Source organism: Paramisgurnus dabryanus, chromosome 2, assembly GCF_030506205.2.
Source record: "Paramisgurnus dabryanus chromosome 2, PD_genome_1.1, whole genome shotgun sequence".
NCBI lineage: Eukaryota > Metazoa > Chordata > Actinopteri > Cypriniformes > Cobitidae > Paramisgurnus > Paramisgurnus dabryanus.
In genome coordinates, this window is record NC_133338.1 from 2,870,271 (window position 1) to 2,885,100 (window position 14,830).

The following is a 14,830-nucleotide window of genomic DNA, read 5'->3' on the forward strand; positions in this document are numbered from 1 at the left end:
AGTTCACATTGAGCGATAAAACCAGCCGGCAGTTCCCTGCAGTTCAGTGTACTACCAGCTGCATGCTCTTTACTGAATACAGATTTATTACATCACATCAATTTAATACAGGATACATTCATCCTGTGCTCTCCTGACACATGGCCGAGTACACAGAGGGCATCACCATTATCTAATCACAAAGAGAGAGAGAGAAAGGATGGCAGAGTTTAAGCGGGGAAGTACTTAATGGTACTGATGGGAGACAGAGGCAGAAAACAGAGGAATCTGGCGCAGAACATCAAACAGATTCAGAATTTCTACTCCCACCAGTGATTAGGATGATGAATAAAAGACACAAGAGGAGATAGACAGAATGAGAGAGAAAGTGAGAGACTGGGAGAGAGAGATCTTGGGATTTCATGATCAGTATGAAGGGTTCTGTTTACACGGCCTAAATAGCACCTATTCAATTTTTCTCATTTATATTCACAAAACTATTCATTAAAACAGAACACAACTTCACAAAGTGATGGCATTTTAGATGACATTTACAAAATGACTGTTAAATCTACATTTACTAATTGTCATGCTTGAATCGCCTTGGATTGGTTTTGTGACATTTGTGCGTTTTTTTGTGAACAGCGTGTCATTTAAAGCAGAGAAGGTCCTGGACGATGAAATGTTCGAACGGCAAAAATAAAATAAGTGACATCACTTTCACATGGTATTTAGCATTTGTGAACAAGTTCTTTCATTAGAGACGGTAATTCACACTATCACACAAAGACACATACAATTACTTTTGACACAAACATTATGAAAACTAATGAATGTTCAAGCTATTAATCTTCCACAAAGTTTGTAAGTGGCAATTAAATTAGGGTGAATGTGACTGAAAGACAAACAGAGGCAGTGCAAGTGAGACAGACAGAGAGTGAGACAGACAAAAAAATAGACAGAGACAGTGCTAGTGAGACAGACAGAATGAGACAGAGAGACACAGACTTTTTAATGAGGTCTGAGATTTGGGTTGAACAAAACCACACTTAGTGTGATGAAATGTTGCTGTAATTGGACATCGGAACACAGGCTCGAGTGAGTGAGTGTGAGTGTGTGTAAGTAAATGTGAGAGCCAGTGTAAGAGTGTGTGAGTGAATGTGAGAGTAAGTGTGTGAGAGTGAGTGTGTGAGAGTGAGTGTGTGAGAGTAAGTGTGTGAGAGTAAGTGTGTGAGAGTGAGTGTTGCAGTGAGTGTGAGAGTGTAAGTAAATGTGAGGGCAAGTGTGAGAGCAAGTGTGTAAGAGTAAATGTGTGTCAGTGGGTGTGAGAGTGAGTACAAGTTTGGGAGTCATAGTAAAAAGTGTTAGAGTGAGAACAAGTGTACAAGTAATATTGAGTGTGCAAATATGATAATAATAGTGAGTGTGAGAGCATGTGTAAGAGGTGAAACAAGTGTGAGATTGATAGTGATTGTGTGGGAGTGAGTGTGACAGTGAGTATGAGAGTGGGTGTGAGAAAAGTGTGAGGGTGATAGTAAAAGTAAGTGTGAGAACAAGTGTAAGAGTAAAAGTGAGTGTATGGGAGTGAGAGGAGCGGTGAGTGTGAGTACAATTGTAAGAGTGACAGTTAATGTGAGAATGAGCGTGACAGCAAGTGTGACATTGAGAACAAGTGTGAGTAATAGTGAGTGTGAACAAGTGTGAGATAGTGAGTGTGGGAGTAAGTGAGTGAAAGAGTGATAGTGAGTGTGGGGGTGAGTGTGGGAGTTATAGTGAGTGTGGGAGGAAGTGTGAGAGAGATAGTGAGTGTGAGAGAAAGTGTGAGAGTGATAGTGAGTGTGAGTGCAAGTCTGAGAGTTATAGTGAGTGTGGGAGCAAGTGTGAGAGAGATAGTGAGTGTGAGAGAAAGTGTGAGATTGATAGTGAGTGTGGGAGCAAGTGTGAGAGTGATTGTGAGTGTGGGAGTGAGTGTGGGAGTGTGAGATTGATAGTGAGTGTGAGAGGGATAGTGAGTGTGGGAGTGAGTGTGATAGTGAGTGAGGGAGTGAATGTGCGAGTGATAGTGCGTGTGGGGGTGAGTGTGGGAGTGCGTGTGAGTGATAGTGAGTGTGAGAGCAAGTCTGAGAGTTATAGTGAGTGTGGGAGCATGTGTGAGAGTGATAGTGAGTGTGGGAGCAAGTGTGAGAGTGATTGTGAGTGTGGGAGTGAGTGTGGGAGTGTGAGATTGATAGTGAGTGTGAGAGGGATAGTGAGTGTGGGAGTGAGTGTGATAGTGAGTGAGGGAGTGAATGTGCGAGTGATAGTGCGTGTGGGGGTGAGTGTGGGAGTGCGTGTGAGTGATAGTGAGTGTGAGAGCAAGTCTGAGAGTTAAAGTGAGTGTGGGAGCATGTGTGAGAGTGATAGTGAGTGTGGGAGCAAGTGTGAGAGTGATAGTGAGTGTGGGACAGAGTGTGAGTATGGGAGTGTGAGATTTATAGTGAGTGTGAGAGTGATAGTGAGTGTGATAGTGAGTGTGGGAGTGAGTGTGAGTGATAGTGAGTGTGAGAGCAAGTCTGAGAGTTATAGTGAGTGTGGGAGCAAGTGTGAGAGTGATATTGAGTGTGGGAGCAAGTGTGAGAGTGATAGTGAGTGTGGGAGTGAGTGTGGGAGTGGGAGATTGATAGTGAGTGTGAGAGTGATAGTGAGTGTGGAAGTGAGTGTGAGAGTGATAGTGAGTGTGGGGGTGAGTGTGGGAGTGCGTGTGAGTGATAGTGAGTGTGAGAGCAAGTCTGAGAGAGATAGTGAGTGTGAGAGAAAGTGTGAGAGTGATAGTGAGTGTGGGAGCAAGTGTGAGAGAGATAGTGAGTGTGAGAGAAAGTGTGAGAGTGATAGTGAGTGTAAGAGCAAGTCTGAGAGAGATAGTGAGTGTGAGAGAAAGTGTGAGAGTGATAGTGAGTGTAAGAGCAAGTCTGAGAGAGATAGTGAGTGTGAGAGAAAGTGTGAGAGTGACAGTGAGTGTGGGAGCAAGTGTGAGAGTGATAGTGAGTGTGAGAGCAAGTCTGAGAGAGATAGTGAGTGTGAGAGAAAGTGTGAGAGTGATAGTGAGTGTGGGAGAAAGTGTGAGAGTGATAGTGAGTGTGGGAGTGAGTGTGGGAGTGTGAGATTGATAGTGAGTGTGAGAGTGATTATGAGTGTAAGAGTAATAGTAATTGTGATAGTGAGTGTGGGAGTGAGTGTGAGAGTGATAGTGAGTGTGAGAGTGATAGTGAGTGTGGGAGTGAGTGTAAGAGTGATAGTGAGTGTTGGGGTGAGTGTGGGAGTGCGTGGGAGTGATAGTGAGTGTGAGAGCAAGTCTGAGAGAGATAGTGAGTGTTAGAGAAAGTGTGAGAGTGATAGTGAGTGTGAGAGCAAGTGTGAGAGAGATAGTGAGTGTGAGAGAAAGTGTGAGAGTGATAGTGAGTGTAAGAGCAAGTCTGAGAGAGATAGTGAGTGTGAGAGAAAGTGTAAGATGGACAGTGAGTGTGGGAGCAAGTGAGAGAGTGATAGTGAGTGTGAGAGCAAGTCTGAGAGAGATAGTGAGTGTGAGAGAAAGTGTGAGAGTGATAGTGAGTGTGGGAGCGAGTGTGAGAGTGATAGTAAGTGTGGGAGCAAGTGTGAGAGTGATAGTGAGTGTGGGAGTGAGTGTGGGAGTGTGATACTGATAGTGAGTGTGAGAATGATTGTGAGTGTACGAGTAATAGTAATTGTGATAGTGAGTGTGGGAGTGATAGTGAGTGTGAGAGTGATAGTGAGTGTGAGAGTGATAGTGAGTGTGGGAGTGAGTGTAAGAGTGATAGTGAGTGTGAGAGTGAGTGTGGGAGTGAGTGTAATAGTGAGTGTGGGAGTGATAGTGAGAGTGATAGTGAGTGTGGAAGTGAGAGTGATACTGAGTGTGAGAGCAACTGTGCGAGTGATAGTGAGTAACTAATGGTTCATCTTACGGCACAAAATAGTTTATCAAACACAACAAATACTGGCTCATGCATGGGACACAAAATTCATATTTCTTAATTCAGCAGAATCTTTAATCCAAAGCACTGTACATTCCTCATCCTAAATGAGAGATGTTAACATTAAGTAAGAAACTGAATGCTCAATTGATACCAAATCGCCTGTACAGACAGATATTTCTAGATATCTGCAGTGTATTTCTTTCCCTCAGCTTCACAGACAGCAGTGTGGGGCTTCAATCAAGGTACAGTAAACTGACCGAAGACATACAGTACATCATCCTCAGTATCAAACTTACAGAGCAAACCTGAACTTCTCTTGTTTACCTGAGCAGCTGGAGAGAGCGGTTATAGTTCAGATACCACTGAGGCTGAAGTGTTTGTGTACATCATTTATAATGACAGGAGACTCACTGTACAGTACATATTTACCTGAAGGTGCCAAGGGTTTTTTGTGTGTGTTTGAGCACTCAGCTCTTAAACTTCAGCAACAGAATCAGAAAACACTGAAGTGTTTGTATTGTAACAGTAAGTTTGGGATGATGAAGTGGGACCGAACCATATAGCACCTTTGACACAGCACGACTCTTTTTAGTACAGTTTAGTACAGCTTCAAAGTGGGCGGGATTATGGACTTATCGTTGTAGTTGCACCACTTCTACTGTGGTGACATAATCGTAAATGCAAGGAGCAATGAAGCTGATGCAATGGTGTTCTTGAATCTCAACATGTGGATGTTTTTACTACTAAAATGGAAGTTTGGGTTAACTCGGCGGCACATGAGGGGATGATGTTTAACAGTACCACGTTTTTTTGTGGTAAAAGTGTAGTAACCATGTTTTTTTGTCTGTATTAATTACTATTAGACTAAGAGTAAAACTATGGTTATTTTGTGGGAATCATGGTTTTACTACAGTAACCATGTTTATTGGTTTTAACTGGAGCAGAAACATGATTAATTTTCGTAAGCGCAGAGACTAAGTACACGGTGGAACCCCCCCCCCAAAAAAAAAACATTTGCCATACTACGCAGTGGAAAAACTTTATTATTTATTTTTAAAATAGCAATAGGTTTTAGTTACATACAGTCGTAAAATGTGATTTGCTACTTGCTATATCATAAGTAATAATATTCTCTATATATGCTCAGTACTCTTCACCATTAAATTTGTGACCTCATGGACAGAAATCTCATTTAGATTTCATTGGCTCTTTAAGTGGGTCATATTTTACGCTTTTGTAGCATTGTATTTTTGTCCCTTAAATCCACTTGTGTTAGTCAATGTTTCTTTTACTAAAAACAGTCATAACCATTTCCACCCTCTTTTCATTACTACTTTTCATTTCCTATCCCAGTATTTTCAGCAACAGACAAGCGTCAAGGGATTCACCTGCTTCTCAAACAAGACATAACAGTAAGAAACAACTACCTGTCATTTCAATATATCATCATAAACACACTCTTAAATTGTCTGTTATTGTACTATCAAACCTAAAACTCAGCTTCATACATTATGAGTTAAAGGTGCCAAAGAATGCATTGTAATAATCTGTTAAATTGTTCTCTGATATCTACATGGAAGGTTTGTGGCTTTATTAAGGGCAAAAATGATTCAGGGACAGGTTTACATGTCCATTTACAACACTAGAATTTGCCTATAGAATAAAAATGTCTATTATTACCATATTTGAAAGAATCATGAATAATAATGTTGAGCTCTGCTCTGATTGGCTGTTTCTCACAGCAGCTCCTTCAGTAGCTCTGTGTGTGTGTAAACAGATCTTATGTTTGAGTCTGTATCAGTCTGACTTTTTCAGTATGGACCTGCAATAGTCCAACTTTAGCTTAAACGCTAGCATATAGCGCTAACTTTAACAATTGTAACAACATTGTATTTAATTTAATGTGTAATTTAATGTTGGGGCGTACGTTTTGACTGTAACGTCACAGTTGGTGTTATGTTGAGATTCGTCTGTTTTCCAGCGGTCATTTGCATGCATGAGGTTTACATAAAAAGGAGGAAACAATCGTGTTTGAGGCTCATGATATCTCATTAGCATGTGCAGAACTCGTATTATTCATCTATGCCTAGGTAAATACCTTTTTTACATTCTACAGCACCTATAAATATGAAATGTATTATAGCATTGTTTAATTATTGCTCTCCATGACCCCATTACGCTAACATTATTGCATTAAGAAGCTTTAATCTAAACACATTTCAGTTTAAAACCCACACAGAAACTCCTTATGAGCTGTGAATTATCTTAATAAATCAAACACCTGCAACTAAATCTATGCAGACACACTGAACTTGAAATATTAAAAATTATATATAAATGTCCGTCAACATACTATAACAATTATTGTAATAAGAAAAATTTTCATTTGGCCGCTACAAACGTAAATTAGCTGATGCCGGCTGTGTGTGTGTTGTGCATGAGAGGACTCAAGCTGTGCCAGCGTGCAGACAGGTGGCTTACAGCCCATTAAAGCAAATCTATTCCCATGAGATCAGAACGCAATGCTAAGAGTAGCACTTCCGAATTGAGCGATCAAATAACTCGAGCAAGAACCGCCCATGTTCAGAACCCAACAACCCGTGTCATTCACAACACACACACACATTCAGGAAGAGGCAGAGAGATACAATGAGAGATATAGAGATAAACAAGTCTTTCTTGCTAATGTCTTTGTTTAATAGGCTTGTGTGGGATGTGTTTAGAGTTTATTTTCTCCGACTGTAAGTTTTACCTTCTCTCATCTCATGAAAAACCTTCTTATTGTAGGGCTGGACAAAAGCAATACATTTTGCGTTATTTTTTTTCAATAACACTAATATGGTTTCTAAACACATTTTCGTCACCTCTTATAACATGTCTTAAACATGGGTCAAGGCGCTTCTTCCTTCCAACGCGCCCCCGTGGCGTCTTTCGTAGCAAACCCTCTGGGACGGAGAGGAAAACGGAATGCCTGATCGGATTTAAATCGCTTACCTGTACCTCGCATCTTATCAGATCGGCCTACCCATCAGTCTGTTAGCTGCCTTGACATGTCAAGATCACATATATCCCAGCACATAGAGCCTTTTTTACCAGAGTACCAACACATCTCGACTGTGTCTGTTCCTCGAACAAATAAATACAGAGCACCGTCTACCTCGTCTCGTACAAATCTTATTAACATAAAATTAGAACACAATACACTAAAAGATGAAACTCAAATGTTAAAATTCGGCCTTCTTAACATTAGATCGCTTACCAATAAAGAACCTATTATCAATGAAATAATTACTGACCAAAACTTAGATGCACTCTGTTTAACAGAGACCTGGCTTAAAGCAGACGATTACATCAGTTTAAACGAATCCACCCCACAAGACTATTATTATAAACACGTTCCTCGCCTAAAAGGGAGAGGGGGTGGTGTAGCTACAATATACAACAAAATGTTCAAAGTAAACCATAAATCAGAACTAAAATTTAATTCGTTTGAAATAATACTGTTAAACATGGAAATAACTGATCGTAACAACAAACAGCTTTCGTTCATTTTAGCTACCATATATAGGCCTCCGGGCCACCACACAGATTTTCTTAAAGAAATAGCAGACTTCCTATCTGAGCTTACAGTCACTGTAGACAAAGCTCTTATCGTTGGTGATTTTAACATCCATGTGGATAACTCAAAAGATGCATTAGGACGTGCGTTTATGGATGTTCTAAATTCTCTCTGTATTAAACAAAACGTGTCTGGACCCACGCATACTCGTAAGCACACATTAGACTTAATTCTGTCACTCGGACTCAATATTAATGACATCGAAATATCACCACAGAGCGATGCCGTTTCAGACCATTGCCTTGTGTCATACACAATACTTCTAGATAGGACCGCTCAGTCTACAACATGCTACAGATTAGCCAGAACAATAATTTCCACCACTAAAGATAGCTTTATTAGCACTCTTCCAGACCTGTCTCAAATGAAACATGTAGCAGATAACCGTGAAGATCTGGATATTATAATAGAAAACCTGAACAACGTTTGCTCTAGCACGATGGATGCCGTTGCTCCCATACGAAAAAAGAGAATCAAAGGAAAAACGCCAGCTCCATGGTATGACCATCATACTGCAGCCCTTAAAAAAGTAGCTAGAAAAATGGAAAGAAACTACCGAAACACAAAGTTAGAAGTATGGCGTTCAGCATGGAAAGAGAGTGTTCAACACTACAGACAGGCTATTAAAACCGCCAGATCTACCTATCTCAGTACGCTTATTAAAGAAAATCATAACAACCCTCGTTTCCTCTTTAGCACAGTTGCGAAACTGACTAGAAACAAAGAACAAACAGAAACCAATAGTAAATTCCAACACAATAGTAACGACTTCATGAACTTCTTTACTAACAAAATTATTTCTATTAGGGAAAACATAGAAACTACGCAAGCAGCCACCACTCAACCCAATAGTACATTTACCACTAGATTATCATACGAACATCTTGAGTCATTTAAACCTACTACAATAGAAGAGCTCTCTAAATTAGTAACGTCATCTAAATCATCGTCCTGTATATTAGACCCCATTCCCACAAAATTACTAAAAGAGGTATTTCATGTAGTGTCCGACTCGGTACTAAATATCTTTAACTCATCGCTAGAATTAGGATACGTTCCAACAGCTTTCAAACTAGCAGTTATTAGACCGCTCATTAAAAAACCAAACCTTGACCAGGGAGATCTTAATAACTTTAGACCAATCTCAAATCTACCTTTTCTTTCTAAAATATTAGAAAAAATAGTGGCAAGCCAGCTACGCACATTCATAGCGAATAATAATACATATGAAAAGTTCCAATCAGGATTCAGGCCCCACCATAGCACAGAGACAGCGCTGCTTAGAGTTACAAATGACCTCCTATTAACATCCGATCGTGGTGAAATCTCAATCCTTATATTACTAGACCTTAGTGCAGCCTTTGACACAATAGATCACAGAATCCTACTCAATAGACTAGAAAACTATGTTGGCATCAGTGGTCAGGCGTTAGCCTGGTTTAGATCGTATCTAACCAATCGATATCACTTTGTTTATGTAAATGAGGAAGAGTCACATCACTCCCCCGTTACATACGGCGTACCTCAGGGATCAGTTCTGGGCCCTATCCTATTCTCGTTATATATGTTACCTCTAGGAGACATTATCAGGAAACATAACATAAGTTTTCACTGCTATGCGGATGATACCCAGCTTTACATCTCGTCACATCCTAGCGAAACCCACCAGTTTGCTAAGCTAACAGACTGCATTAGTGATATTAGGGACTGGATGGCACATAACTTTCTTATGCTAAACTCCAATAAGACAGAGATACTTATTATTGAACCAAATCGCTCCAAACATAATATGTCAGATTACAAGTTGCCCATAGATGGCTGCACGGTGGTGCCATCTTCCACGGTTAAGAATTTAGGCGTAATGTTTGACAGCAATCTATCTTTCGATAGTCATATCTCCAACGTCTGCCGCACAGCATTTTTCCATCTTAGAAATATCTCAAAAATACGCCATATGCTGTCTGCATCAGATGCAGAAAAGCTTATCCATGCTTTTATGACCTCTAGATTAGACTATTGTAACTCGTTACTCGGGGGATGCCATGCAAATCAGGTAAACAAGCTACAGCTGGTTCAAAACGCCGCCGCAAGAGTGCTTACTCGATCTAAAAAGTATGACCACATTAGTCCAATTCTGGCATCTCTACACTGGCTACCAGTTAAATATCGCATACAATTTAAAATATTACTAATCACCTACAAAGCCTTAAATGGCCTAGCGCCCTCGTATATAAAAGAACTACTATCAGAATACAATCCACCACGAAAACTGCGATCACAAAATTCGGGTTACTTAATTATCCCTAGAATATCAAAAGTGTCTAAAGGTGGTAGATCCTTTTCCTACTTAGCCCCTAAGCTCTGGAATGATTTACCAAATAATGTTCGAGTATCAGACACAGTCGATCAATTTAAATCTAAACTTAAGACATTCTTCTTTAACAAAGCATTCACATAGAATGTCCAGTAAATGTACTTTTCCCGCAGTAGTTATTTTGTCTAGAACAAAGCACTCACATACCTCATACGGGTAATTTACTCTTGCCGCAATAGTGAGACTGTCTGGAACCGAGCTGAATTAAACCACTATAATGTATGACACTTGCATTACATGCGAACGGCCCCTACGCTAATAGAATTCTGTTTTTGTCTCCCTGTCTCGTCCTCGACTCTGAGGACAATGAGACAAACAGACCCAGTTCCTGTTGCTGTGAAGGTCATCGCACCACTAATCAACTGGCTGTCCTTCAACGTGACGCCCAACCGATGCGCGACCAATGGCCACCGGCTGAACCAGTTTAATCCGCTTACACGCTTCCTATCCCTACCGTGTCTATATATTATAAATATAAATATTAATCTCTCCCTAGGGTTTTTTGTCCTTCTAGGATTTTTTCCCATTGGGTTTTCTCCTAGGGGGTTTTTTAGTCCCAGGGAGAGTCAGCCAACTTTGGCTTAACTTAGCACTTTACTGTACACGTTACATTATTAATATGCTCGCTTACACGGTTTTTTATCCTTAGCCGCTATATTCTACTTCTTATACTATGTATTGATTTTCAATGTTCTCCTCTACATCTACTCATGTAAAGCTGCTTTGCAACAATTAACAATTGTGAAAAGCGCTATATAAATAAAATTGAATTGAATTGAATTGAATCATTGTCACCATTCAATCAATTCATCTGGTTGGGACTTTGGAGTGTTTGCCCAGAGAAGAACTATCGCTCAGAAGTACGAAAATGAGGGGTGGGGTTAGTTTGCATCAAGTCCCAGCTTTCAGAGAATGGGAGATGTTTTGCAACTCATCAGGGGCCCATGTTACAAAAAGGGAAAGATGAAAAACGTGCAAAAGTAAAAGTACGTAAAAAGGTACTCATCTCGTTATTAGTATAATATGTATAAAAAGTTGTATGCTAGTATGTAATATATTAATTATATACACTCACCTAAAGGATTATTAGGAACACCTGTTCAATTTCCCATTAATGCAATTATCTTATCAACCAATCACATGGCAGCTGCTTCAATGCATTTAGGGGTGTGGTTCTGGTCAAGACAATCTCCTGAACTCCAAACTGAATGTCAGTATGGGAAATGAGCATGGCATGGTTGTTGGTGCCAGATGGTCTGAGTATTTCACAATCTGCTCAGTTACTGGGATTTTCACGCACAACCATTTCTAGGGTTTACAAAGAATGGTGTGAAAAGGGAGTAACATCCAGTATGCTGCAGTCCTGTGGGCGAAAATGCCTTGTTGATGCAAGAGGTCAGAAAAGAATGAACCGACTGATTCAAGCTGATAGAAGAGCAACTTTGACTGAAATAACCACTCGTTACAACCGAGGTATGCAGCAAAGCATTTGTGAAGCCACAACACGCACAACCTTTAGGCGGATGGGCTACAACACCAGAAGTACCCACCGGGTACCACTCATCTCCACTACAAATAGGATAAAGAGGCTACAATTTGCACAAGCTCACCAAAATTGGACAGTTGAAGACTGGAAAAATGTTGCCTGATCTGATGAGTCTCGAGACATTCAGATGGTAGAGTCAGAATTTGGCGTAAACAGAATGAGAACATGGATTCATCATGCCTTGTTCCCACTGTGCAGGCTGGTGATGGTGGTGTAATGGTGTCGGGGATGCTTTCTTGGCACACTTTAGGCCCCTTAGTGCCAATTGGGCATCGTTTAAATGCCCCGGCCTACCTGAGCATTGTTTCTGACCATGTCCTCCCTTTATGATCACCATGTACCCATCCTCTGAATGGCTACTTCCAGCAGGATAATGCACCATGTCACAAACCTCGAATCATTTTAAATTAGTTTCTTGAACATGACAATGAGTTCACTGTACTAAAATGGTCCCCACAGTCACCAGATCTCAACCCAATAGAGCATCTTTGGGATGTGGTGGAAGGGGAGCTTCGTGCCCTGGATGTGCATCCCACAAATCTTTATCAACTGCAAGATGCTATCCTATCAATATGGGCCAACATTTCTAAAGAATGCTTTCAGCACCTTGTTGAATCAATGCCATGTAGAATTAAGGCAGTTCTGAAGGGGTCAAACACAGTATTAGTATGGTGCTCCTAATAATCCTTTAGGTGAGTGTAGCGTGCAATGCAATAACAAATAGAGCTTTAAAATTATTTTTTGTCGAACAATCTTATGTAACATTAAATAGCCTACTACCATTCAAAAGTTTTAGGATCAATTTCACTTAGGCTATTTATTAATATTTTCCACGTATTACTAGAAAAGCAAATTGATGAAAACTATTGAAAAAGTCAATACTGTGACTGAAGAAATCCATTAGTTTAATACCCCTGCATTACAGCATTTATCGCTGACTGACGTTCAGGTGCACCTTATTAATAAAAGTGAGCCTTAAAGTCTTATGTTTATTTGACAGTGTGTTTACATTTCATTTTGTATGAAGGCTCAATACAAATTAAAGATGAACATCAATTCTTTTATACTATTTAAAAAATATTTTATAGGAGAAGGCTTCATAGATTTGGCAAATTAATTTGTTCAGAAGTTTGTAGATACAGACATTCGTTGTGGGCATTCTTTGCAGTTTATCCCAAGGCTTATTTAACATTTATACCGTATCGATCGAAATGTAAAAGTATACAGACGATAGAAATGCGGTCTACGGGGGTCGGAAAGCTATCTTCATTTGTGATCTGAAGATGAACGAAGCTCTTATGGGTGTTGAACGACATGAGATTAAGTAATTAAGGACAAACTTTTCATTCTGAGGTGAACTAACCCTTTAGCGTCATCTATTAAATACCTCAACTAGTTCTAGTAAAGCTCTAACCCAGAGGACTACACAGCTAATACAGAAACCCACGGCACCAGATATTCGAATCAAATCTGTCAAAACTGTCATAACTTTACTGTCTATAGCGGCGCCTTCACTAAAACACTACCACACATTTGACTCTATAATAAAAGCCGTGTGTGTGTGTAGATGTTTGGGGTGCAGAAGGAAGGCATTGTTCTGCGGCCACCGCTCTTCTTTGTATTCTTGCCGTGTTGCTGAGCAGCTGGTTTGATTTATTTCAGCAGCAGAAGAGAGAATACACACAGGATCAATTACAGACATACTGAGATCCGATCCCGGACCGTCTGACTCGTTCAACCTCTGCCGAGAGGAGACGAGCATCCGACCGTACGGCACCGCGGGCTTTAAAAAACCCAAATCTGCATCCATGTATCACACAGACAGTGTGCGGTTTGGAAACCCTGAAGGGCCGATTCACAGACCCGAGGCTTTCTGAGATCCCATCATCACACTGTCATTGAGCGGAGCGCTTAACCCCGACTGCTCCAGGGGGAAGTTACACTGTCGTAATTGTGCTGTGAGAAGTGCTACTAAATGACACAAAACGTCTTCATTTAACACAGACACACACACTGCGACAGAGCCTCGGGTCTGAAACAAACGCTTTAACTGTGGACGGTAGGAAGAAAGCAAACCCACGCACACACAAAATACAGGAAAACATCACATTCACAAATAGAAAACGCTAATCACGAAAGTCTACACACATTGTTTTCAATGTTTTCATCATATTTTATGAATGCATGTCGCTTTTTACCTCTGGCTCATGATCTTGTAGGCATCAGGCAAATAACAGCGCGTGTTCTCCATTTGGGCGGGGTCTGCGTCGCAGATCTTGTCGTCGGTTCGGCCGTAGTTCGCGCTCTCGATCATGATGACGTCTGTACCCGGACAGCGCAGCTCGATTGGGTAACTTTCACAGGACAACTCCCGCCGAACGACGGCCATGGGTACAGGGGATCGACTGAACGCTGCAGACAGACAGACAGACAGACATGTTATTTATTTACATGTTATAAATTTATTAATGTGATCCTGCATAGCTCATAGCAATTGGTTAGCAGCGCAAAAGGTCATGGGGTTGAAGGAAACACACAATAATGATATAAAAATCTTGTAATGCACTTTAACTCGCTTTGGATGCCAAAGTGCATAAAATGTAAATGAAATAAACGCTAAAATAAAAAAAATACACACAAAGACATTTTAAAATGATTGATGTTCTTGTGCTTTATTTATGTGAGGTAATACTGCAACATTAACTCTTTCCTCACCATTAATGCCTTATCTCGTCACAAAAAAAATGATTCCCTGCCAATGACGAGTTTTTACAGCAATCCATATTTCCATTATTATCCACTAAGTGGCGCTCTAACAAAACTTATAAAACACTGAAGCATCCACTGATCCAAAAACAGTAAAAACTCTGTGTATGTTTTAATCATCGCTCTAAATCTGATCTTTAAAAAAAAGTTGTTTAAAAAACACAATTATCTCAGATTTTTGCTCAAAATTTTGTCTTTTTGAAAAAACCTACTTATATTTTTAAAAGGTAATAAAAAGAGAACAAATGACGATAAGATGAAACTTTAATTTTTTGTTTGAAACCAGAGGGTCTTTTCTTTTATTTGATATATTGTAGGTTTATATATATTTAAAGAAAGCATTCAACTTTTGTGAAAATCATAAAACATGTTGGTGCTGGCTGGCAATTTAAAAAAAAACACTGGTGGGGAAAGAGTTAAAATATACCTATTATCCAAAATCCCCTTTACAAGGTGTTTGGACATAAATGTGAGTTGGCGGTGTGTGAACACAACAACACACTCTTTTTTTCAATCCCAATAAAAATCAAAGCAGTCTCATTAGACATACAGTTTAATTCTCTTGATAATGTGAT

At 40.1% G+C, this 14,830-nt stretch overlaps 1 protein-coding gene across 13 annotated transcripts in view; it reads right to left on the reverse strand.

The window, feature by feature from the left end:
* LOC135731522 (adhesion G protein-coupled receptor L3) overlaps nucleotides 1–14,830 on the reverse strand; it is a 235,137-nt gene that overhangs the window by 126,442 nt on the left and 93,865 nt on the right. For all 13 annotated transcript variants that reach the window (XM_065249565.2, XM_065249552.2, XM_065249559.2 and 10 more), the window contains exon 3: nucleotides 13,688–13,901. In XM_065249565.2, coding sequence (XP_065105637.2) covers nucleotides 13,688–13,901 — 214 coding nt within the window. The remainder of the gene's footprint in view (nucleotides 1–13,687; nucleotides 13,902–14,830) is intronic.